General features: G+C 48.2%; 1 protein-coding gene across 6 annotated transcripts in view; it reads right to left on the bottom strand.

The window, feature by feature from the left end:
* LOC138528623 (serine/threonine-protein phosphatase 2A 65 kDa regulatory subunit A alpha isoform) overlaps nt 1-25,351 on the bottom strand; it is a 1,423,294-nt gene that overhangs the window by 1,284,857 nt on the left and 113,086 nt on the right. For all 6 annotated transcript variants that reach the window (XM_069640443.1, XM_069640434.1, XM_069640450.1 and 3 more), the window contains exon 2: nt 2,311-2,401. In XM_069640443.1, coding sequence (XP_069496544.1) covers nt 2,311-2,401 — 91 coding nt within the window. The remainder of the gene's footprint in view (nt 1-2,310; nt 2,402-25,351) is intronic.

The raw sequence follows: 25,351 nt of genomic DNA, 5'->3' as shown, positions 1-25,351 counted from the left end.
GCCCAGGGCTTGTCCAGAGATGGGCCTTCCGACCTTCCTCTCTGAAGCCCTGACTTGGAGCCAGAGGAAACGCGCCCTTCCACACTTCCGCTGGCACCTCCGTGCGCTGCTTCTTGAAGGGGGTGGGGTTCTGCCAACTTCGCCCTCTGGTGCAAAGATGACACCTTCACAGCCATAGCCGAAGACTTGCACCCGTGGGCCGAACCAACTTCAGAACCCGGGTAAGTACCATCATTCAGCCAGCAAATCAACTGGCGGTTGCGGTCCTTCAGCGTCTTCTGGGAGAAGCCTTGACAAATGTCACAGTTTTCCACAGAAAGATTCAGAAATGGGCAATACAAACAGTCTGCGTGACCATCACCATCGTAGACGTTCTTCATGCCGCAGGTCGCACACAGCCGAAACGAGGATTTTTTCGGGCCCACTGAAGATGATGACCTGCAAACACAGAACAGCGAAAACACGTGTAGAAGACTAAAAGAACATTTCTCGAAAGAAACACGAGGTGATCTCAAAAGTTTGGAGACTGTTGAAATATGAAGGGACGCCGCAGGGGCAGGGCTATTTATGCTAGACGTCCTATTGGTGCAGCCTAAAGCACCCAAAAAGACGTTGATAGGACACTCTGTGTCAAAGTTTTCCATAGGAAAATGGTATTTTAAAGTTACTGTGGTTTTCCCAGCCTGACGACGGGAAATCTTCACAGCATGTGAATCCATGAAAAATCCAATGCTGGAGAAAAAAGTTGCTGAAGCAATAAGAGCACCTAGTGTCAAACACAAATGCCTAAGTGGAGGTAAAGGGGGTTTTGCTCAATAAGAAAAGAAGGCACAAGAGGAAAGGTGGAAAGAATGAAGGGAGAAGACGGGAATTATGGTGGAAAAGAAATGAGACAGGATGGAGTAGATTGAAAGGAAAAGGAGCCAGGAATGGGAAAAGGAGGTGTTTGCATGCAATGAAATGTAGAAGAAACAGGCCAGGTTACAAGAGTACAAACAGGTGCTGTTTTCTAGTGCACAAGGGAAAACGTATTCAATAACAAAAATAATAAAAAAACTCATGGAACCAGTTACACTGTGAAATAATGGCATGAGTAGCACTGCAATAACAAATGCAAAATCAAAGCGTTTCAAATTGTTCAAGGGTGGCAAGTTGGCCTGTGTCATGTAATGCCTTGAAACAGTCGTAGCTTTTTAGCAAACAGTGGGCCTCATTACGAGTCCGGCGGTAAAACCACCTGGTTACCGCTGGACTCGTATTACCATTCCGCCTCCGTGATTCCCGGAATTACCGGGGCATTACAACCTCGGTGTCCAGGGAATTCGAGGCGGAATGGTGTAAATCCCCATTCCCATTGAGTCCTATAGGAGTCGTAATGAGGACTCAATGGAAATGGGGACCATGGAAACACCGGCACCATCTCGCGATGGTGCCGGTGTTTCCTCGTCCGCCTGTAGGCAGGCGGTGGTAAACCCGCCAGGTCAGACCTGACGGGAAAGCCACCTCCCGCCTGCAGGACTCGGGATCGGGCGGTCCGGAATTAACAGTGGCGGCGGGTTTACCACCACTGTCATTTCCGACCGCCCGACCTGTAATGAGGCCCAGTGTTTTACATGCAGGAAGTAAGCAAATAATCATGATGAGGACAACGAAACTACAAGTATGCTCCTGTAACATTCAGTTTGTAACATCCAGTTTTATAAGAACCTTGTCGGGTTGGTGTTGGAGGCGATGAGTAGCAAGTGGGCTAAAGAAGACATTGCCTTAATCATGCACGTGGGCGTGCACTGGATGAGAGCACAGCCAAACTAAACCTTGAGGCTGTGTTCCTCCTTGCATGCCATGCCCCTCCAAGATTATCTTCCTATGCCAACAAGTGTTGCTACATATGCAGTAAACAATTAAGATATTTATTTGCTAACTAATGGAAACCTTTTTTGGACTATGTCTCAAAAGAACAATAATTGCTCTGAAATTCTTCATGCAGATCAGCTGTGAATACCATATAGTGTATAAGAAAGGAAAAAGGGTAGCTAAGCAAGGTGAATGCATATTATGATCGACAAACTTCCAGCTTGCTACTTGATAAACACCTAATAGAATGTTTGGGGGGATTATTACAAAAAAACGTGATCTTTGTTGAAAAAGAGCCAAAAAAACAACGATTCAACCATCTTGCATAACAAAGAAAAACATACAGTGAGCAGTTTAAGGATAGCCCTAAAAGAATTTTGTATAAATATACAAACTAGTCCAAAAATGTGTAACCCCCCCCTTTTAAATATGTAGCAGGGTGTGCACTCTGCCTACCTGTCAGGAATGGTAGAAGCTCACTCCGTGTTCGTTCCACTCCAAGAGCCAAAGCAATAGTAGACAGCTTCTTGATACTGTTCAGGCGAAGCTGAAATTGGGAATAAAATAATAAAGTTCACATGATGAAAGGAAGTAAACACAAAGACACTCTTCATAAAGAAGGGATTCAGATACACTACAATCTCACCCCAGATAATCTAGTGGTTTGGGAGAATGCAACAGCCTCTGCCCTCTGACTCATCGGGGGCTCACAGAGTTCACTCTTGCCATCCTCATGGCCAGAGAAGCCTCCATGTACCATGCAAGGGCCACAGAAGACTTGGGGGAATATTGCTACCTTTTCCGAACAGGTTTTGAAGCAGGATTGGAAATGTGGTATAAAATTGCCCTGACGCAGGAAATGTACACACTATATGGGCTCTCTGAAAATAAATCCAAGCAACCACAGGCATATTTCGGACAGAGAACGTGGTCTTTCAGTTTTGTCTGATTGTACTTATTGGTGGCAGGACCGAGACTGACTTGCATATGGCTTGTCCCCTTCTGCAATGGCTCCAATGGGATTAAATACAAATTATGAAATGGAAGATTCCAAGGGAGATGCCAGTTGCTTTGATTAAATTATAGCTTTCAAACATCACTTCTTAGTGTCTATTGTAGTTTCAGAAGTGCTCACTATCTAATCAAAGTGTATTATTTTTTTTAAATGGCAAAAAGGAAAAAAAGCTTAATGAACTAAAAGGAACAAGTTACTTACCTGTAACTGTTGTTCTCCAGCATTGGTCTGGCATGGATTCACATGCTCATGAATATTCCCCGTCGTCAGGCTGGGAATCCTCGGTAAAGAAAAAACCAGTATCAGTTTCGTTTCTGATCTGTCTTTCCTAGTAATAACCAATCACTGGTCTCTGCGTCATACTGACCACAGCCAATGACTGCCCTCTACCTAAGCACCGCCTCTGGCAGCCATCTTCAGATTTGGAAGCACGTGAAGTGGCAGTATGACCAAGTGAAGAGCCGCAGAGGGGTAGGCGGGAGGGTTCGCATGTGAATCCATGCCAGACCCATGCTGGAGAACAACAGTTACAGGTAAGTAACTTGTTCCTTGTCCATCATGGTGTCTGGCATGGATTCACATGCTCATGAATAAAGAATACATAGCAGTACACACATGCACAAACACGGGATGTGGCAAAGGCTCAACATTAAGCAGTACATCAAACTCAACATTAAGCATCTTACCTCCTCACCAGGCTCACCTCAGGCGAACAGGTTGCGCAGCACTGCTTGGCCGACCCTGGACTCCTCCCTGGAATCCCAATCGACGCAGTAGAATTTCGTGAAGGTGTGCGTCGACCTCCACGTAGCAGCCCTGCATATGTCCAGCAGGGGCACACCAGAAAGGAACGCCGTGGTAGCTGGGATCGCTCTGGTGGAATGGGCTCTCGGACGGCCAGGCAGCGGTCGGTTTGCCAACCGATGACAGTACATGATACAGCCGGAGAGCCATCTGGAAATGGAAGCCTTCGAGAGAGCCTTCCCCTGATTGACAGGTCCAAAGTTCACAAAGAGTTGTGACGTCTTCCGAAAACACTTTGTGCGGTCCACGTAGAACTTCAGCGCTCTAGCCACATCCAGCGAGTGCAAAGTCCTCTCAGCCGGCGACGAAGGCGACGGGAAGAACACAGGCAACACCAAGGGTTCGTTGAGATGGAAGTCCGACGGTACCTTGGGCATGAAGGAGGGGTGCGTCCTGAGCACTACCCTCGTGTCGTGAAAAGTCAAGTACGGGGCCTTGCAGGAAAGGGCCTGGATCTCTCCCACCCGTCGTGCGGGGGTGATGGCCACAAGAAACGCTGTTTTCCACGACAGAAACTTCAACGGGGCCGAGTGCAGAGGCTCGAACGGAGGTCCCATGAGCTTGGTCAGCACCACGTTGAGCTCCCACGCCGGGGCCGGAGCCTTCACCGGCGGGAACGATCTGAACAGTCCCTTCATGAACTCTTTCACCAGACGATGAGACCACAAGGACGTCCGGCCCGTGGTTCTGGTGTATCGGGAGATCGCAGCAAGATGAATCTTGATGGACGCGTGTGCCAGTCCAGCTTTGGCCAGCGTCAGCAGGTACGGCAGTACCTGGGGAGCCGTAATCAGTACAGGGTTAATCTTCTGTGCGTGGCACCAGACAGAGAACCTCTTCCATTTGTGTCCGTAGCATTTAAGAGTCGAGGACGCCCTGGCCTTTGCAAGAACCTCTCTGCAGTCGGCCGGTATGTCGTATCCTCCAAACTCTAGCGCTGCAGGAGCCAGGCCTGCAAGTTCAGCGATTTCGGGTCGTGGTGGAGGATGGCGCCCCCTTCCCTGGAGAGTAGATCCGCGTCCACCGGCAGCTTGATTGGCGGGGACGCTGACAAGTCCAGAAGGTCCGGGAACCATATCTGCCTCGGCCACGCAGGTGCGACGAGGATCATCCTGCACCGTGACCTCTTGAGCTGGTTGACGAGCCGGATTAGCAGTGGCAAAGGAGGGAACGCGTAGAGGAACAGGCCCTCCCAGGGGAACGAGAAAGCATCGCCCATGCTCCTCGCCTGGGGAAACCTGCTGGCGAACCTCCGGCACTTGGAGTTCGTCGCCGTCGCGAACAGGTCGATCTGGGGTGTGCCCCACCGTCGGAAGAGGCGATCCACTAGATCCTGTCGTAGTTCCCACTCGTGGCACGAGCGCAGCTCCCTGCTGAGTGAGTCGGCGATGGTGTTTTTTATCCCTGCCAGATGAAACGGCACCAGAAACATCCTTTGGGCGACGGCCCAATGCCACAGGTCCTGCGCCTCCTTGGACAGCGTTGGGGACCTGGTTCCGCCCTGTTTCCTGATGTAAAACATGGTGGTGGTGTTGTCGGTGAAGATCCTCACCACCTTGCCCTTGAGGGACGGAAGGAAGGACCTGAGGGCCCAGAACACTGCACGGAGCTCCAGGACGTTGATATGGAGGGACTTCTCCGTCGGGAGCCAAAGGCCTCTCGCGTGCAGATTTTCGGTGTGCGCTCCCCACCCTTCCAGGGAGGCATCCGTGGTCACAGTCTCCTGGTGGTCTGGGGTCTGGAAGTCCATGCCCGCCGTCAGATGCGCGCGGTTGCCCCACCACCGGACCGCTCGGCGGAAACTCTCGTCGAGTGTGATCCTCTCCTCGAAGCCGCCTGTCGTTTGGATCCAGCGCGCGTCCAGGAACTCCTGCAACGGGCGCATCCGAAGCCTGCACATGGGAATGAGGTAGATGCAAGAAGACATCATTCCGAGGAGGGACTTTATGGACCTCACCTTGGCCGCGTCGGAAACCAACATCCGCTGTACCTTGCCCAGGATGGACCTGGTCCTTTCCTCCGACGGGGAGGCCAGAAGGGACACTGTGTCGGGCTTCGCTCCCAGAAACAGTGCGTTTTGCGCGGGTACCAGGTGGGACTTGGCGTAGTTCACGGAGAATCCCAGGTCCGTGATAAGTTGGACGGTCCTTGCCGTGTGCTCCACGGCGAGCTCCCTCGTCTTGGCTCGGATGAGCCAGTCGTCCATGTAGGGGTAGACGTGGATCCCCTCGCGGCGCAGCTGCGCCGCCACCGGTGCAAGGCACTTGGTGAATACCCTGGGTGCCGACCGTAGTCCGAAGGGGAGGGCTTTGAACTGGTAGTGATGCCCTTGGACCACAAACCTGAGGAATTTTCGGTGCTCCCTTAGGATGGGAATATGGAAGTAGGCATCCTCCAAATCCAACGACGACAGGAAGTCTCCTTCCTCCAGCTGCCCCAGGACGTGCTGCAGGGTGACCATCCGAAACTTCTGCGCCTTGATGAACTTGTTCAGACGTCGCAGGTCTAGGATGGGGCGCCATCCTCCCGTCTTCTTCTTCACGAGGAAGTATCTCGAGTAAACTCCGGAGCCCCGAAAGCCTCTTTGGGACGAGTTCGATGGCGCCCTTCCTGAGCATCGCCTTTACCTCCAGGAGAAGCTGAGGGACGTGAAGCTCTTTCCTGGCCACGGGGGGACGCGCGGGCACCTTCTTTGAAACTCGAGCGCGTGGCCCCGGGCTAAGGCGTCCAGCACCCAACGGTCGGTGGAGATGGACTCCCACACGCTGATGAAGCTCGCCAGCCGGCCTCCCACCGGGGTGCTTCAGTGGGGGCCCGACCCCACGGCCGGTTCAATCCTGTGTCGACGAGGCTTTGCCGCCTTGACCTCCTTGGCGACGACGGCGGGGTCCGCCAGACTTGCCTCGTCCTCTGTAGGCCTCCTGAGACGACGAGCGGGCCGCTTGACGGTAGGTGGAGAAACCGCCGCCGGAACCTTTGGAGGCGCCCTTGCCTCCGCTGCTCCGAAAGGGCGTCCGTCGTTGCTGCAGAACCCCAAGGGCCCGGGCCGCCTCAGTGTCCGCTTTAATGGCCTGAAGGGAATCGTCCACTGTTTTCCCAAACAGGTTGTTCCCATCGAACGGCATGTCCAGGACTCTGGTCTGTACGTCTTGACGGAAGTCCGTAGCCTTGAGCCATCCACGCCGCCTAAGGCACACGCCGTTGCCCAACTGGCGAAACCCAGTGTCGGCGATGTCCGTCGCAATAGTGATGGCGTGGTCCGACGCCACCTCACCTTCCTGCAGGATCTCCAGGGCATCCGCCCTCTTGTCGTCCGGTAGGAAGTCCAGCAGGGGAGCCAGTTTGTACCATAGCTCCCTGTCGTAGCGGGCCACGATAGCCAAGGCGTTGGCCGCTTTAATCGTCGTCGCTGCAGACGAGATGACCCTGCGTCCCATAGCGTCCAATTTCTTTCCCTCGCCGTCCGGTGGGGAAGTCGATGTGGAGGCCGCACCCCCCACCGCTTTCTTCCTGGCCGCCGCAGAGACGACGGAGTCCGGGGGAGGCTGCGCCCGGAGGCACAGAGGGGCCGCGTCCGGGACCCGGTACTTCTTCTCGTACCGATGGCGTCGTGGAAGGGTTCTTGAGGAGGGCGAGGCCCTCATCCCAAATGTCGTCCAGTAGAGGCACAGCGAGGACCGTCTTCCTCTTGGCCTCGCGCCGTTGAAAGGAATCCTTCCTTTTTCTTCTCCTCAGGGCAGAGTTGGAAAAGCTCGGATGCCCTGGCGATCATGGAGTGGAACGATCCAATCTCGTCGGGCGGAGAAGCCCTGGTGGGAGGTGACGACGGTAGATCCTCGTCGTATACCTCGTCGTCCGTACCCGTCGCTGCCGTGTCAGTCCCCGTATCATCCCCTCGGGTGGACGGGGAGGAGGACTGGACGGGGCGCGACGGCTGAAAAGGAGGTGGAGGGTGAATCCTTCTTTTCTTGGGCAGGGGAACACCAGAAGGTCCCGGTTCAGGATCCCCCGACGGGAGAGGTTCCTCCGTCGGCAACGGTAGTCTCGTCCTTATCTCTGAGCATAAGGACTGTATAGCCAACAAAATGGCCGCCGAGTTGTCTTGCGGCGCTGGCAGAGGGGAATCCGACGGGCGATCAGGGGCCCCGTCGGCACCCTCGACGATGTCGTCGTCACCTGCGTCGGGATCCATCCCGACGGGCCGGTCTTCTTCCACGCCAAGGCCGTGGCTTAAGACCTCGATCAGCTCTTCCTCCGAGGTTGAGGCCGAATCTACGACGACGCCCTGCCCCCCCCTTCTTCCCCGCCGGGGATTTCACGGGGGTCCTATCGATGGGCACAAAAGAGGACTCCCTCCGAGGTGGCAGGGAGATTCTGAGCCCCGAGGTCGCCACCACTGGTGTAGCCTCCACAGGCTGAGCCAGGGCCGCCGCGACAGTATCGATAGAGGGCTTGGCCGGATGGATTAAGGCCTTCACCACCTTAGGTGCGCTCACCGCCTTATCCTTGAGGGGGGGGGGGACACTGCCTCGCTCCCCCTCCGATGGGGCCTTCGAGCTCGACCTGGGGCCTCTCCAGGAGCTTCGCCGGGTGCTCGCCCTTCCTCTTACCCGACCCAGAGCGTTGGCTCGTGGTTGATGGTGCCGGGGAGGGTGCGCCCTGCCTGGCGCCCGTAGAGCCCGACCCGTAATAGAAGCAATCCCAGGGTTTTATCACCAGTAGTGGTCTGAAGCAAGAGCTGATGGCCACGGACGTTGGGGATTTGCAGTTTCTCTCCTCGCCTTCCAAGGTGGGGACCATGAAGAATGGCATGATTTCTTCATAAGGATGGGATTGGTTTGTTTGGGGTTCGTAACTCTTGCATGTCTAAAAGGGAATATTAGGGAAAGTCAACTTTTTTTTCAACTGCGCTCTAAGCACATTTCTATGATGTCAATATTTGAAAAGGCCCCTCACATCTAAAGCAATCGGTTGTCGGAGAGAGGCAGAGTTCATGCTGGACTTTATCCCTGGTCACACTTATCATTCTGAGTGTTTCTTTGGTCACACACCAAGCGAAGATCTGGTGTGTATGTGTGAGCAAAGCTGCCCCTCCATCCCAAAGTGGACTTTTCATAATTACTTTGTTCGACCAATCTCCTCTCCCAGGCCTTTGACGTCTGGGACTTTCTCTCCCCTACACCCTCCCCCATCCCCATATAATAGAGCATTTGCCCGAATCAAAGGTCAGTGGCCTCAATTTTGGTCTGATTGCCAGATCGTGGTCTCCTTTGACACAATCAATCTTTAACTACCAGTATTTTTTATGTGTAATAGAGATCAGCAGTGCCAGTACTGCCTCACAAATCGAATCGCATGACTATTGTGGGTTCCCATTAGTTTCCTCAAACTGTCCTTAATTTTACCGACTACCTTAGTGGGAATTTCAACGAGAATATGCTGCATCAGAGGAAAATGTAAACAGATTGATCAAAGTAAATAGTGCACATCTACTCAGGAGAGAGAGCAGAAAACCATTGCCTAATATTGGAATCAAAATCAATCAGTCTAAGGAGGATATTTTGTGAAGAGAAGCTATGTTGAATTTGGTAATCCCCAAATATCGACAGACGTTGCTCTTTCTAGAGCTCCTATGTACGGTACAGAACCTGGCCCTTTAAATGCAAGAAGCCCTATGATCACCGATTTGAAATTTTGTGTTTTTACCCTCCAAACGATACATTTTGTCCACCAAAAGCATTTTTCAGTCCAAAAACACCCTGCTCTCTCAAGATCCTGGCCATACCACTAGAAAGAAGACAGTTTGGGCAATTCCATGGATCGCCCCATCTCCACCCTTAACTGGAATCAGAACTGTTTTCTACTGGTTGATTTTTAGCCCTGCATGTTGTTAAGGATACCAGTCGGGCATCACACACCGGACCAGGACACTTGGTCTTATCCGGTGATATAGCATTCAATAGGAATGCTTTTTCTTTAATTTCAATTAATTCAAATTGAGCAGATACCCGACCCGTCCCACACCCCCTTTTACAAATATCCCGGGTCCCAATGGACCATGAACCAGGCCGGTTGGTGAAAATACAATATTTATTTATTTTTAGAATTCACAAGAATCACACATTTTTAGATTGAGCAGCAATCCCCAATGGGGTGACAATTACTATAAAAACTACTGAACTACACTTGGTTAACCTTCTACATGAATATTTCCAAAGCACAAGTGAATAGGAGCACTATTTGAATTATGATAGATAGCACCCAAGTTAAGGTTTCACCCTGCAATGCTCCCTCAACCCACAAATAATCGAATTCTGGATAGAAAGAAGCAGCAGGTAATCAGGGATAAGAGGCAGCAAACAGAATCAAAATCCGACCCATTCCCAGCCCACATCCTGCCAGCGAACACACACACAGCCCTGCAGAAGCCCGCCAAAAGATTCTGCTTTCCCGGGCACTGGAAGTCCTTATAAGGCTTTTCTTGGCATCTCAGGCCAGGAAGAAGGCTAAAGAACAAGATGGCAAAAGGACAAGTGAAAAATCACGTGGCACATCCATATTTCACCAGTAGCCACAGTTAGTAGCCCAAAGCGGTAAACGCAGTAAGGCTAAAACGAAAAATCCCAAAAATTTGGAACAGGTTAGTGCTGCCACCAGCTTATCCTTTTAGCACACCTAAAGTAACCAAAAAACCTCTGAATGTTAGTCTAGGTCAAACAAATATGCAGCCCATTGTACTGCAGTGTAAGCTGCTGTGCACAGTGATAAAAAAAAGTTAGCACAAGTGATACAAAAGTAACCAAAAGTAGTAACACAGTAACACGACTAAAGGAAACAATGTTTCCCAGTACTTACGGGCTAAAAGATATTTCAGTTTCCCCATGACATATGAGCAAAAGCTAGTGCAGTGAAGCTTAAGGCTTCAATGCACTGTAAAAAGTACAGGTTAAATTAAAAAATAAAAAGCAAAACATTTGGAGGTTCCATAAAGATGGAAGGAAAGGTGCAGTAAAGAGAAATCATTCGTAACACTGTGAATCACCAAGTATTTTTAACAGAGCGATCCAGATAGATCTAAACAGCCTGCAGTTGTCCAGTATGGTTGATGATTTATTAGAGTGCAGTGAAACAGAGGAACAATGCCGAGCAGACTCAGTACATCTAACACAGCTAGCAGACAAGAGTTACAAGGTGGACAAAGAAAAGATACAATACCGTCAGCAAGAGGTATTTTACTTGGGGCAAATTATATCCACAGAAGGTCGGAAGATAACGCCAGAAAGTATAGAGGCAATACACAAGACACGTTACCGATACCGGAAGGGCCCTTCCGGCACTTGCATATCGACTATGTCAACATACAAGAATGATGTACCTGCTATAGGTACATGCTTGTTGTTGTCTGTACCTTTTGCCGGGTTGGTTTGAGACGGGAATCTGTGCGCACAATGATGCCAAGTCAGCTGCAAAATGTTTGGGGCACCAGGTGTTTCCGAGATGGGGAATTTGTGATGAAATAAGGATGGTTAATGGGTAACATTTTGCAAACAACCTTTTTAAACAGATGCCCAATTTATTGGGGATAAAGCAACGACAAGACACAGTGTACCGGCCACAAGCTAACAGATTTGTTGAAAGACTGAACAGCTTGCTTAAGGAGCGCTTAGCTAGGCTAACCACACATTTGTCCAAAAATTGGCTCTATTGCCTCCCGTTGGCCCTTTTTGCTTTGTGTAATCCTCCAGGTGCGGATCACCACTCGACTCCACAAGAAATTGTGACTGGCAGGAGAATGCATGCACCTGTCCCTCCTGCCCGTACAATTTGGGATGCTCATACAATAGCACAGGCTTTAGGAGATAAAATGCAACTGTAGCTGACTGAACTGACAAAGGACATAAAATACGTCTCGTCAGGTCCAACAAGCAGCCCAGCGACGACACGTTCACAACTGCACATAAAACAGACTTTTCCACAAGCAAAACCCCTCTATCTGGGAACCAACATTTTCGTCTTCAATTTCATGCAGAAGTGGCAGGAGACAAGGTTCAAAGGCCCTTCGCTGTAGTATATGCAACTCCCACAGCGGTAAAGATTAAAGAGAAAAAAGCATGGATCCACATATCCAACGTTCACAAAGACAGCAGCACTGCCCCCTCAGGAGACAAAGGGAGGGGGGTGAACCTGATGGGAAATATCACATAATTGTTTTTAACATTCTTTTCTGCTATACGACTGTACAGAAGGCCCATGCAGGTAGAGACTGAAGGGAAATGGACACAGGGGGAATGAGGGGAGATGCAGAATAATGTGTTATTACTAGGGATAGGATTGTTATGTTTTATTTGTTTTGTTTCTGACTTTTATCGCACAAAGAGTACAATAGCTTGGTTACAGAAAATTTTAAAAGCACACATGATAAAAGAAGTCTATTCGCTGCAGAAATGTTTTATGATGCAGTTGGGGGGCGAAACACGGCATCTGGAAACATTTAGTATGACAAGATGAAATGTGTGGGGCGAGAGAGGGCTAATGGCAACTGCTATATGTTCTCACTAATCCCACACGTTACAGGGACACCAAGACGATGCCAGCCTCAAGAGCTAACTTAGGAGGGAGGATGCTTGATGTACCTATCCTTGTGTGGAACTCATGGGTTGCTCCAAGGACAGACGATAGCGGTCCGGTGGGTAGATGAAGGCGGAAGAGGTTTACGCTGACAATTATATAAAACTAGAAAGCATGTCTGAAAAAGAAGCCACAAAGCATATAATACAAGAATATGTCAGGGAAGGGGCACGAAGGTGAGAAATGTTAATTGACCAGAGGGTGCAGTGTAAAAATTCAACGGCACACGATATCCCATGGTTTCACACCAGACCCCTGATGAAAACATGGTGTTCAGTGTTTCACGACGGGAAATGGGAAAAGGGGATGGTGCGATGCCGCACAGAGGGACTGGTCAAGGAGATTTGTACTTTGTATGAGAAAATGATTAAAGAGAGACAGGATGCAACACCAGCCATTGGCTGAACTATTGTTTGTCCCCATGCTCGTTGTGATGCTTGTTGCCATCTGTTCAGGACAGTGGATCATCAAAAACTGTAATGGTGCGAAGAGAAGGGTTTGATACATAAGGTCTGCTAATGAGGTTCGGAAGGAGGGCAAAGCAAGGGAGAATAAGCTTCCCAGAATGAGTGGCAATGAGAATGACATACAGCTGGTCTCTGTAGCACCACCAGCAAACATCGAAGATTATGACGCCTTTTGAGTGGCCTGATCAAAAGATGGGCATGATTGCTTGGTAATAGGGGTATGAAGAAGAGAGGGGGGAACATGGCTAGGTTAATGAGAATGTGGATACCATAGGAAGGAAGTAAAGAAATGGTGGGTAAGTGTCGATCAACAGAATGATCGAAGGGGGGAATGCAATGAATGTGCTGGTACAGCGCTGCCCATGGGGGGTGCATCTACCATTTGCAGGAATAGTGGGAGAGGGCACACTCGGTAGGAGACAGGACATCATTGACGGCTGCTCACTAAGTGCCTCGAGCACGCGTGCAGCCTGAGGAGCTAGCAGCTGAAGAGGGGTTGAAGTGCTCGAGGGAGGAACCAGGGTACACAAAAAATGTGCACGCTGGTGTAAACTGTATAGGGTGTCGCTGCACTTGTCGAAACAGCTGAAAATGACTGGTAAGTAGACTGCATGGGGAGGGCCCAGACAGGTCACCAAGAAAATGGTGTGGACCTTACATGGCAGTGCGGTGGGGGTAATAGGCACAGAAACGGACTGTTCCCAGGAGACAGCCGGCGCTGGGAGCAGAGAGCAAAACCAGTTGATACACACAAGGCCGTCAAGCCAAGCCTTGCTGGGATGGGGAGAAATTAAGCCCAGACACACATGTCTGGGAAGGGGCAATCAAGGCTTAATCAGCAGTTTCAAACTACCCCTTGGCAGGTGGGCCTAGGAAGAAAGATGGTGGGGACGAGGGATGATACAAAGAGGGACCAATCGGAAGTTAGATTTTGGTGTCCCTGAACAGCAATACGTTTCTGGGTTTCTCACTCATGTCTGCGTAGCACCTCTTTGGTCGGATGCCGTGTGAACGTCTCCCTTCCCACAAGCTAAGGATGTCTCATGTCGTTCTCAAAACGTGCTGACCAATGGCAGGTAAATAAAGTCCCGGAGGTCAGCACGATTGCATAGCATGTAATAACAACGAACGATGGGGGGAGGGGGGGGGAGTGGAAAAGAATGTGGCACCACAGGGGAGGTGACAGACAGGGGGGCAGTGGGAATGTTTGCTCCAATCATTGCTTATTAACCTATGTTTGGATATAGGGGATGGATATAACCCCACCAATAATGTTCGTGGGACACCCGACAACTCGTAACCTGAAGTGTAACTGTTTATCACAATGCTAATGTTTTCGCTGTATAAAAGATCCAGCCACAGTGGGCCATTTTGTCTACTCTTTAACCAGTTCTGTTGCACTGTGCCGTTTCATTTGTGCTTGGCCAGCTGTAATAATGTTACTTCTTGCCTGGTGTATACTCCTTTTTGAACTACTTTTTGTCAATTATTGTTTGCAGGCTCATAGAGGACCCCTAATACACAAACACTAACCCTAAGGGGAAGGCTAACACACAACTAGAAAGGGAAGCCAAACATCTCAGTGTATGTAACACTGACACATGGCTCAACTCTCAGGTAGGGGCAGGTGGTCAACACATGGGTACAATTAGTACAGACACGTATCACTAGAACATACACCTTACTGACATACTGAAATATATCCAGGAGCACGTAAAAGCCCCACAGTCAATTTTAGAAGAGTTCCAGTGTAAGTGGAGAGTTCCATTGGAAAGAATCAAAAACGTTAAAGGGCCTTCCTCTTTAATCTACTGCACATGTGCAGGTTCTACAACAATCAAACCTCTGGAAGGCCAGAGGAGACCAGAAGGAAGTGTTTCAGAGGTTGGAAGATGGACTCAAGAATTAGGAGAAAAAGTTGCATGACAGGGGGAACCCAAAAAAAGTCTATGGGAAATGCAGTAAAGACTTGCCTCCAAAGAATCTCTACCATGGATGAGGGGGGACAAGAGGGTGAGAATGTAGAATAATCGCCACCCCAGGACGCCAAAGCAAGTATTGATATCAGTGACTTTGGCAAAAACGGCTCTAGCAACCCGAAACAACCTGGTGAATAAGCAGCTTTTTTCTACATGTATTTTCAGGATTTGGTTATGCAGGCCTTGCACCTGCAGCCAACGAAGATGCCAGCGATCAGAGAAAGGAAGAAAGGTTCTTCTCAGGACATCCTCCTTCAAGCCCAGAGTGGAAAATCTGACGAGAAAGACTTCAGGAAGGCGAGGGATCCTGCAGAAGCGGCTCTCAGCAGCTCAGTGCAAAAAGAAGGCAGTAGAAAATGTCCTAGGATGGAGACAACAGATGGTGGCACTCTCAGGTCTGGCGGGCAATTCAGGCATCAACCCTTTTCTGGACAACAGCATCAGCCCCCCACCCAATTGGAGGAAAACGGCAGCTGACCGGGGTAAATGGCACAGACAACGTTCCTGGCAAGAACGGCTCAACCTGGCAGATGTGGGAGACCGTAGGGGACTTCAGGGGGCTCGGACTAAACCTCTAGAAGCAAAAATCTGGGATATGCCTAAGCCACTGTACTTGGCTAGTATGACCAGGACAGGGCTTCAAATGGCATAAAACAACGGGAATCAGGGCACAAATATCCTTAAGCAAGTCGTTAGACGTGCTTCCTACTCGTTGCACGTCAATAAACCAAGACAGTTCCACAGGGGAAGGACAAAGCCTTAATACCCTTGCACAAAGGGGATGGCACCAGCTTTGAAGTACTAGCCCCAAAAGTTTGAAACGCCCTCCCACTGAGCCTAAGAAACCAAGACACTCTCAAAGCGTTCAGAAAGGTGCTAAAAACCAAGTTACTCAACTAGACTGGTGCCAGATTGTTTCCAACACTGTTCCTCTGTAACCTCGGAACACCCCCTCAACACCGTCATTGAATTTGTATTACTGTCTCTGAAGTATCTGTCCTAAACTGTATTTAAGTGAATATACTGTAATAGCACCACAATGCCTCCGGGCCGTTGGGCGCTTTATAAATCTAAAGAAAAAAGAAAATATATACCTGGCTTGATACCTGTAGAATTATTCATCTTGGGTATTAATATACAGGTTCTGCTAGTGCCACATACCTGATGATATGCCCCTGATATACAGTTGCATCCCAGAATTCCACACAGTATACAGTGTGTTTCTCAAAATGCAAACTTTATTTTAATGATGAAAGTAACTTCATCTAAGGTCGTCTCAAGCTTCAGACCACAGCAATCAACACAATCTAATAGGCTCAATTGTAATTTGTCATTCTAATTTTACCAGCCTATAAGAATCTTGCTACTGTTTTCACACAAGCAATCAAAGCAACGTCATATAACTATACATATATTCTAAAGAATATTAGGCGCTCTAAACATGCATATTGCTTCTATCTAAACACACAATTTATTTCAATGATAGCATATCCTCTTTTCGGTCAGTGTATGCATTTTTCAATTAGAAACATTTCAAAACACTTGGCAATTCTCCAGTATCCGGACAAGTATGGTGCCAGAGAAAAGCTACTTGAACATGTATCACCCTGGCTCCCCTGTACAAGTGTGAGATATGATCTATTGCTATTTAAAATGAGGACAATGGCCAGCTTGTATCTGGCTCCTGCAGTTTTCAATTTGAAACCAATACTCTCAATAATCTTAACTCTGCTCTGAACACACATGTGTGCAGTCTTGTCAGAACATGTGCGTGCGGCTTTCAAAGAACATATATGCAAGAGTTTCACTAAACATGAATGTGCTACTTTCAATCTGTACGTGTGTGTGTGTGTGTGTGATTTTGAATGCATCTGTGTGTGCAGCTTGAAAAACACTTGGGTGTGTGCGTACTAATTTCAATCTATTACTATTGAGTTTTCCTTCAGCCCCAAATGTTTGGGCTGGAGAGGGCAATCTCCCCCAGTAACATGTAGATGTTAAGACCCCCCCCCCCGCCTGTGCACCTTACATTAACGGTTGCAATGTACATTCAAACATGAGCGGCTGGAGGGGTTTAAAACTGTTCTCAATTCTCCAAGAATAGGATGAACAGTCTGTGCTAATTTCGATTTTCACAAACATTATTTCTAGCAAAACGAACCCTGGCATGCAAAGAGTCGCATGATATCATACTAGGCCATAGTGGCTCAACTTCACTATGGCTGGTCAACTCCGTCAGCGTGACTCACTCAAGGATTATATGCAGTGGGGTTTAAGTTCACAAAAACCATCTGCATTTAAGTGCACCAAAGTTGCATTCAGTTTTAAATCTCGCCCTTTCAATATAAAATGCATTGGGGTCTCATTTTAAATTCAATTCAAAAGGGAAAAACAGAGGACAATTTGAAAACGCTCCAACCATGTCCCCGTTATCAAAATGCATTCTCCTGGACTCCCAGCCCTCTTATTCCCCCAGTATTTACACTGTCTAGCTGGACAATTTAGGAGTTACAGTTCAAAGCAACACAATTACCCTTTTCGAAGCAACATCTTATTTTGGAGCAAAAGCAGGGGATCCAATCAGTCTAGAATTACTCCCTCATCAACCTCTCTTTTCAGAAAGTGGATGGAAACCGATTTCCATCATGAGTTGGTAATACCTCTCTCAGTGGGATGGTCTCCAGTTTGCATGGGGGCAGTAATCCAAATGGTCTCAGATATACTCAGATATACTCGAGATCCTGGTATGATTCGGATCTCGTCACCCTAAAACACAAGTGCAGGGTGGCAGAGAGGAAATGGCGTGCTTCTTGTTCATCCTCTGACAAACTGGCCTGCCGCCTGCTCCAAAGGCAATACCGTCTCTCCGTTCTCACCAAGAAGAGAGCCCTTATCCAAGCCCGCATCTCTGCGGCATCTAACAATTCGGCCGAACTCTTTAAAATCTGCAAGGAGCTGGCCAACCCTGCTGCAGTCTCTACCTCTCCTGTCCCCTCCCAGGTCCTCTGTACTGCACTGGCCTCTCACTTCATCTCTAAAACTCAGGACATCCTGTCCTCACTCTCCTCCTATCACCTCCCTCCCTCGCTTCCCTGCTCTTCCTCCGGCCCTTCTGCAGCCACCCCTCCTCCCTCCTTCTCTGCCTTTCCCCTTTTCTCTGCTGACGAAGTTTCCAGACAAGTCCGATCTATGAAAGTCTCGTCTAAACAGGTTCACCCGTGTGCCTCCAAAACTATCAAGGACCACATCGACTCCCTGGCTCCTGCCCTGGCTGAATTTTGCAACCTCTCTTTCGCCTCTGGAGTCTTCCCATTCCCCCCTCAAGCACTCCCTTGTGCACCCTCTTCTTAAGAAACCCTCTGCCGACCCCTCCTGCCCGGCTAACTATCGCCCAATCTCCATCACTCCCTTCCTGGGCAAGCTCCTGGAGAAACTGGCCATCTCCCAGCTTAACCTCCATGCTGAAGCTGTTGGTAGTCTTCATGACCACCAATCCGGCTTCAGAGCGGCCAGAAGCACAGAAACTGCTCTCCTGAACATCCGTGATGACCTGCTCTTGAACCTCGACTCCAACACTCCGTGTGTTCTCATTCTGCTCGATCTCTCTTCTGCCTTTGACACTGTCAACCATGCCATCCTGCTCAACCGTCTCCGCGATAACCTGGGTATCACTGGTCAGGCTCTGGCGTGGCTGACCTCTTTCCTTTCCAATCGACCCTCCCAGGTCCAACTTGGGTCCTTCCTCTCTGACATCTTTTTCTCCACCTGTGGTGTTCCCCAGGGATCTAATCTCTCTCCCTGGCTTTTCAACCAGTATCTGGCACTTCTTGCCCACCGCATCGCCGCCCTCTGCCCCAACTTTCAGTGCTATGCGGACGATACCCAGCTCATTTTCAGGCTACCCTCGGCCTCCTCTTCTCCTGCCCTCATCTCCGACTGTCTGTCTGCTATCCAGGAATGGTGTGCTGCCAACGACCTCCGCCTTAATGCTAGTAAGACTGAGATTCTACTCATCGGCACACCCACTCCCTCCTTCCCTGCAGCTCTCTGGCCAGCCTCTCTTGGGCCTCTTCCTGCTCCTACCTGCAAGGCAAAAAATCTCGGGGTCATCTTTGACTCCACACTCTCCTTCTCTCCTCATATATCTGACGTCTCTAAGAAGTCACACTACCAGCTGCACCTCCTTGGAGGTATTCTTCCCTTCCTCTCCTTCCCCCAGAAGCTCACTGTCTCCCGAGCCCTGGTTCTCTCGAAGCTGGAATACTGTAACAGTCTCTATCTTAATCTGCCTGCCTCCACTCTCCGCCCTCTGCAACTCATCCAGAACAGAACTGCGAGACTTGTCCTTGGCCTCAAGCCCAGGGACCGTATCTCTCCAGGACTGAAATCTCTACACTTGCTCCCAGTGGCTGCGAGGATTAAGTTCAAAACCCTCTGCATTGTCCTCAAGGCCTTCTGGGGCCTGGGGCCTAAATACCTGCAACTCTCAATTCCTAAATATCTTCCTTCCCGAGCCCTTCGCTCATCCGTCTCCAACTCCCTCAAGGTCAGCCGCTTCTCGAAGAAACGAGCTGGGGGTAGATCTCTCTCCGCGGCAGGAGCCTCCCTCTGGAACAGCCTTCCTGCCTCCCTGAAACTTGAGGAGAACCATCTCCGGTTCCGGAAGCACCTCAAAACCTTCCTCTTTGCTTCTGCTTTCTCTCTCCCTTGCTAAATTCTTCACTAAATTCTGCACTGAATCTGATACTTGGCCACTCTCACCGACCTCGGTCCTGGGCCCAGCCACTCTCCACTTGCACTGCCTCCCTGGCAACCCCTGCACTGCGGGACTGTCTCTGTATCCCTACAGCCCCCCCTTCCCAGTACTTGTCTGCACTTACCTTGCACTTGCCACCAGCTGGCCCTATTTATTTATCTATTTATTTCTATTCTACTTACCTTGTACTGCACTTTTCCCTTCCCCCTACCCCTGCACTTGCGCGGTCTGAATGACACCTGGCCTAGTAGGATCGTTGTCTGTCCTCCCCCTGTTCCCCCCTCCCTGCCTCGTCGCGCCTTGAAACACTTGTGTATAGGTGCGTTACAAATGCCATATCATATCATATTTCTAGTTGTTTCCAAAAATCCTTCCAGCTTCCTCCCAATATTCCATAATCATTGATAAGTTCTGCATGCATGTCATTATATATCTTTTGACTCATCTTCTACCTTGCGACTACGTGTGGTTTCTACCAGTCTCATGACACACAGAAAGGGAGGGTAAATCTACTCCTAATATTAAAGTGGCTATTATGGTTTTTTTCAGACCTAGCTTTGGATGTGAATGTGTGAAATGAACAGAATACAGATAACAGGAATCTACACATCAGTAAGCACAATTGAAAATGTGGAACACTGCTGTGCATCAAATATTTCAGGAGATACGAGTTTGTCATTCTTCCCCCAATCTTTACATGGCACCCTATGTATGTTTTTCTATGGTTTGGTAGATATAATTTTCAACTACAAAATGGGATTTGGTTTGTGTTATCCAACCTTGCATCACGCAAATATTTGTAAAAAAAAATATTTGTAAATAATATTTCGGTTTTAACAGGTACATGTACTTTTCTATCCAGTTTGGAAGTGAAGAAATGTTGGCTTCATCCTAGAGCACCATTGACACATCTCCTGCATACTCCTTTTGCATGATGTCAATGTATCGAGGTGAAAATCAACCACGTAGATTCCGCAATTGTTTTATTTTTAAATCAGCCTATGTTTGGTAGTTGGTAGCAAAACTCCTTTGAAGCCCAGATCACAAGCCCATTAAGTTAGTATTTGGCAGTGTCTTTATTTGTATAATTTTGGAACTAGCCTAAACTTGATAACGAGGCCTTTTGTTTTTGTAGTCTGTATTACTGAACAGAGGTTTCAGAAAGGTCAATTCTCTGACAGTTTAACATTGCCTTTGGCAAGCGCAGGGACATGTTTGGGCAAGTCTTTTTGACTTCAAACAATCACATTCTACACAGAACCGCTCGATCACCAGTCAAGTAAACAAATGCAAGGCAACATGATGTATCAATGAAAAAAATAAAAACTCAATGCACCAATATATAGACGTTAGCCTAATGCATGACGAATTCAATGTAACTACAGTCTGCAACCTATGCCTGTACTACCTGCAACCTAAGCAAGTAAGGTCTGTAACAGAATACCCATGTAAGCCAACAATGCAACGTTTGTAACCTCTCACCACGGCAAACAATCTCTTTAACCATTCTCTTAAGAAAAGTGCCTAGGTGCCTCTGGGCTTGTGCACTATACAAATGATGAATGAAAAAATAAAAAAAATTTAAAATATAGCAATTGAATACAAAACACATTTAAACTGCAGATACATTTGCTTTACACAGGCCATGTTCGTAATACAAATGAATCTTGCTTGTATACTTGAAATTCAGGAACAATTTCGGTCTTTCCTGGATTTTATTATTATTTTTATTTTACATTTGTAAAGCGCACAAAGATGTTGGGCATCGTGGCGCTGTTGCAGGCAGACATAGCTTAGTTACAAAACAAAAAAAATGACAGTATAGTAAAAGATGTAAGACAGGTGGCTAGAGGGTTGCAGAGAACCATAACAGTGGTGGTTCCTGGTTACATTGAACCTTTACAACAGTGTCAATGGGGAGAGAGAAGCAGACAAAGACAGAAATAGAAGAGGAGTAACATAGCACCTAGCCAGGTGATGAGAATAAGTGGTTATAGGATGACTAGCCGCTAAAGCAGAAAGGGGCAAGCGGGGCTAGTGGAGAGTGGTTTTGAGCGCTTTCCAGAAGGCAATGAGAGGTCTGATTTGGGAGAGAATTACATAGATTGGGCGCAAGGAAGGGAAAACTGGCACCTCCTGCTTTGGCCCTTTTTACGGTGGGGATGATCAACTGGCTGGTGTAATTAGTTTTTATGTCTGGCAGAGTCATTTCTGACAATTTTGTCTTGAGAGGTAAGAGGGGCTGCGAGCGCGAAGCATTTGAGTATTATGGATAGTTTTTATAGTGATGCGCTCTTTGACAGGAAGCCAATGGGCCTTGCGCCTGGCCTGAGAGATATGCTCTCTTTTAGGTATGTTTAATGCAGCCCTGAGAGCATTATTTTGAATAACTTGGAGTTGGTGCAGGTTATTGGAAGATGTACCAGCAAAGAGTACGTTGCAATAATCGAGTTTGGCCCGAATGGTGGCTCTAGCTATTGAGAGGCAGTTTTGTTTGGAGAGTTATGCTCAACTGCATTAATGATGGTGCCGACCTGGTGAGTCATGGAGATTATTGAGTCAAGGTAGACCCCCAGAATCTTTATTGAGGGTGAGACAGAATTTATTTTATTGTCTGCCATAAAGGCACTGTATTGTGTATCCAGTTTACTGATAATTTCCCTGGGGAATTCTGTTTTATCCCCATTGAGGCATAGCCCGTTTGCATGAGCCAGCGAGAGGAAGGAGGCCCTGCGTGTCGTCAGCATAGTTTGTATAAGCGGTTTGGTGAACAACAGGAGCCTTGGGGGACACCGCAGTGGATGGTGGTAGGTGTTGCATAAGCCTGGTCTGAGAATACTTTCATAGCTCTCCCTTCTAAGAAGGAGGTGACCCAGCCCTTCTAAGAAGGAGGTGACCCAGGTAGTGGCTTGTGGGGTGAATTGTGCAGACTTAGTGAGGTGCCTGCAGAGGATCTTGTGGTCCACATGACCGAACGCTGCAGATAGATCCAGCAGAAGGAGAAGCACTTGTTTGCCTTCATCCATTATCTCAGCCAATTGGTTTTTCAAATCCAGTAGGGCAGTTTCAGTCCCATGACCCGGTACGAAAGCCTGATTGTCTCTTGCCTAAAATGCAATTGGATTCAAGGTAGAGCTAGATTTGGGTATATGCCACTTTATCCAGGATTTTTAACAAAAAAGGGACCGTTGTTAGGGGAAGAGGGTCTAGAGTTGGATTTTTCAAGAGCGGGTGAACTAGGCTTCTTTTAGGCAGGGTGGGACGAGACCGGAGTCAAAGGAGGCATTAATGAATGCTGTCAGAAACGGAGCAAGTGTTTCAGCGCATTCTGTGACTATTTTGGCTGGACAAATGTCCCCTTTACAGTTGGACGGTTTAATAAGTTTAAGCAGATCCACAACTTCACATTCCGGACATCCCTTAAGGAGAAAGCGTGTTTGTCCTGGTGAGGTATTTCTTCGGTGGGAATGGAGGGGACATCAGATTTGTCAAGAGCTTCATGGTTTGCTTGAGTTTTTGACTGCAGGAGATCAATTTTGTTCAGCATGGCTGATTGGAATACTTGCGCACCAGGCTTAATTTCCATCGATGTCTTGGGAATTGGTGGCGGGAGTGGCTAGTTCTCCGGATATTGCGAACATTTCTTTAGATTCCAATGTAGCATTGGAGATTCTGGTGTTATACGAGTTTGCTTTGGCCCTGATAATGGCTTTTTTGTATTGGTTTGATCGTTTTTTCAAATCTTCCCTGAGAGAGTCTTGTGGATTGTTTTGCCATTTGGTGAGTGCTTTACGTTTGAGGGTGCGTAATTCCTGGAGCTCGGGGGTGAACTATGACTTTAAAAAAAAAAAAAAACTAAAGTGGTGCTATGTTGTCAATTGCTAGTTTAAGGGTGGTGTTGTAAATTTCTGCTAGGATCACTGGGTCTTTGGAAAAGGGAAGCTTGAAGCATGGACCTTCTAGAAAAGGTAGCAGGTTAACTTTGGTAACTTTACGTGCACCTCTGGTTAGTGAAGGTGATATGGGAGTGTTGGGCTTGGAAGTAGAGGGGGAGGGATAGTGTAAAATGAATGAGGTGGTGGTCGGTCCAGGGGCGTTGGAGCAGATGGCTGTAGAGTAGTTGGAAGTCTGCAACCCAAACTAGGGTGCGTATTTGGAATGTGTGGGTTCAGTGACCCTTTGCACGAATCCCAAATTTTGAAGTTCTTTAGTCAGGGGGCTTGCTTGTCCTTAAGATCGTTGAGGCCCAAGTTAAGATCCCCAAGTAGGATCATTTTTGTGGTGGTTTTTAAGTTCTCCGCTAAGAGCTGGAGTAGGCTTTCTTGAAAGTCAGTGGAGGGGCCCGGTGGTCGGTAGACGGTATCGATCGTGATAGTGCAATTTGGGGAGAGGGAGAATTTGGTGGCCAGGGAATCTGTGTTCCTAGCTAGGTTGGAGTTTCTCTGCTGAATAGGGAGTACTTGGAAAAGATGGCTACTCCTCCCCCTTTCATCTGTGGACGGAACTGGCGGTAAATGGTGTACCGTGGTTGCATAGCTAAGGCGTTGGCAGGTCCTGCGGCTTCATGAAGCCATGACTTGGTAATGGCTAGGAGGTCTTGGTCCAAGTTGGTGAGGAGGTTGCGTACCTCAGTGGCGTGGGCAGGCAGCGAGCGTGCACCGATGAGGGCACAATGAACCGGGACAGAGGGTATGTTTTGTTTGGTGGTGTGCAGGCCGATAAGTGAGGTGGGTTGGGTGATGGTGGTATCACGTTGGTTTGCAGTGAATGTGAGATGGGTGGCGAGAGGAAGGTGACCCTTGAGTATAGCCAGTTTCCCTTTCTTTTGTGGCAACAACGTGGATCCCGCAGGGATGTTTTTTTGGGGGGTGCGGGGCACCGGGGGTGGTTGGTAGTTTTAGTTTTGGAGGGGGAGGTTGTGCGCAGAGGGGCAGAGAAACGTGAAGGCCACCTGCCCAGCACTCAAGGGAAGAACTAATGCTGACTAAAATGTGTATTTTCTGGAGATGAAAATCGGATTTAAAGAAATAAGTTTACTGTGCTTTTTTAGGAATGAAGAGCAAAATCGCCTGCTGTAAAGTGTATTCTTGTGTAAAGGCTTAATTCTTTAAGAATGTCAAAGGATTGTGAATGTTAAAAAGCCACCTATAAACTGTGTTAATTGTATATGTTTGAATGAAAGATTTAGGTCAAACTTAAAGCTAAACCTAGCCTGAGTTAATCAACTATATATTTAAAAAAAAAAACCTGCTCTGACAGTTCTTAGCCTGAGAAAGGTTGACACCTCCACTGCTGGCAGGAAAGGCTAATTGCTGCTGGGAGGCCTCGATTACTCATGACTAAGGGACTTCACTAGACATTCGTCTGTGCCCCAGGCGAAGACAATAGCAGGCTTAGACACTCACCCTTCCAGGTGAGGGGCAGGAAGCTCCACTCTCCAGGGAGAGGCACCTCATTCAACTTCAAAGGATTTGCCATTTGCTCACACTTGGGAAGAAAGAAAAAAAAAACGGACATGTGACTTTTGGGTTTAAAAAGGCTTATTTTGCCACTGAACTTCAAGACATTTAACTTGGCAGCAAGAATAAGAAAAAGGGCGAAAAGTACATACATCTAAATCTGAATTAATGCTATCCATTTGAAAACTAGAATTTCTTACTGCATAATGAACAAAAGTTCTAAAGAACGACCAAATGCGCAGAAACTATTAATGTTGCAAATATAATATTGTGTACCCATATTCTAGGGGTAATTGCGCATATATGTACAGAATTGGGAAATGTTACGCCAAACATTTTATGATTAAAATTGCCAAAATTCAACAGAAAGACTAAACCAGGTCGCACCG

This window comes from Ambystoma mexicanum, chromosome 1q, assembly GCF_040938575.1.
Source record: "Ambystoma mexicanum isolate Mex_15411 chromosome 1q, UKY_AmexF1_1, whole genome shotgun sequence".
NCBI lineage: Eukaryota > Metazoa > Chordata > Amphibia > Caudata > Ambystomatidae > Ambystoma > Ambystoma mexicanum.
Note: the sequence above shows the minus strand (reverse complement) of the source record. Positions and strands in the feature narration are given on the sequence as shown.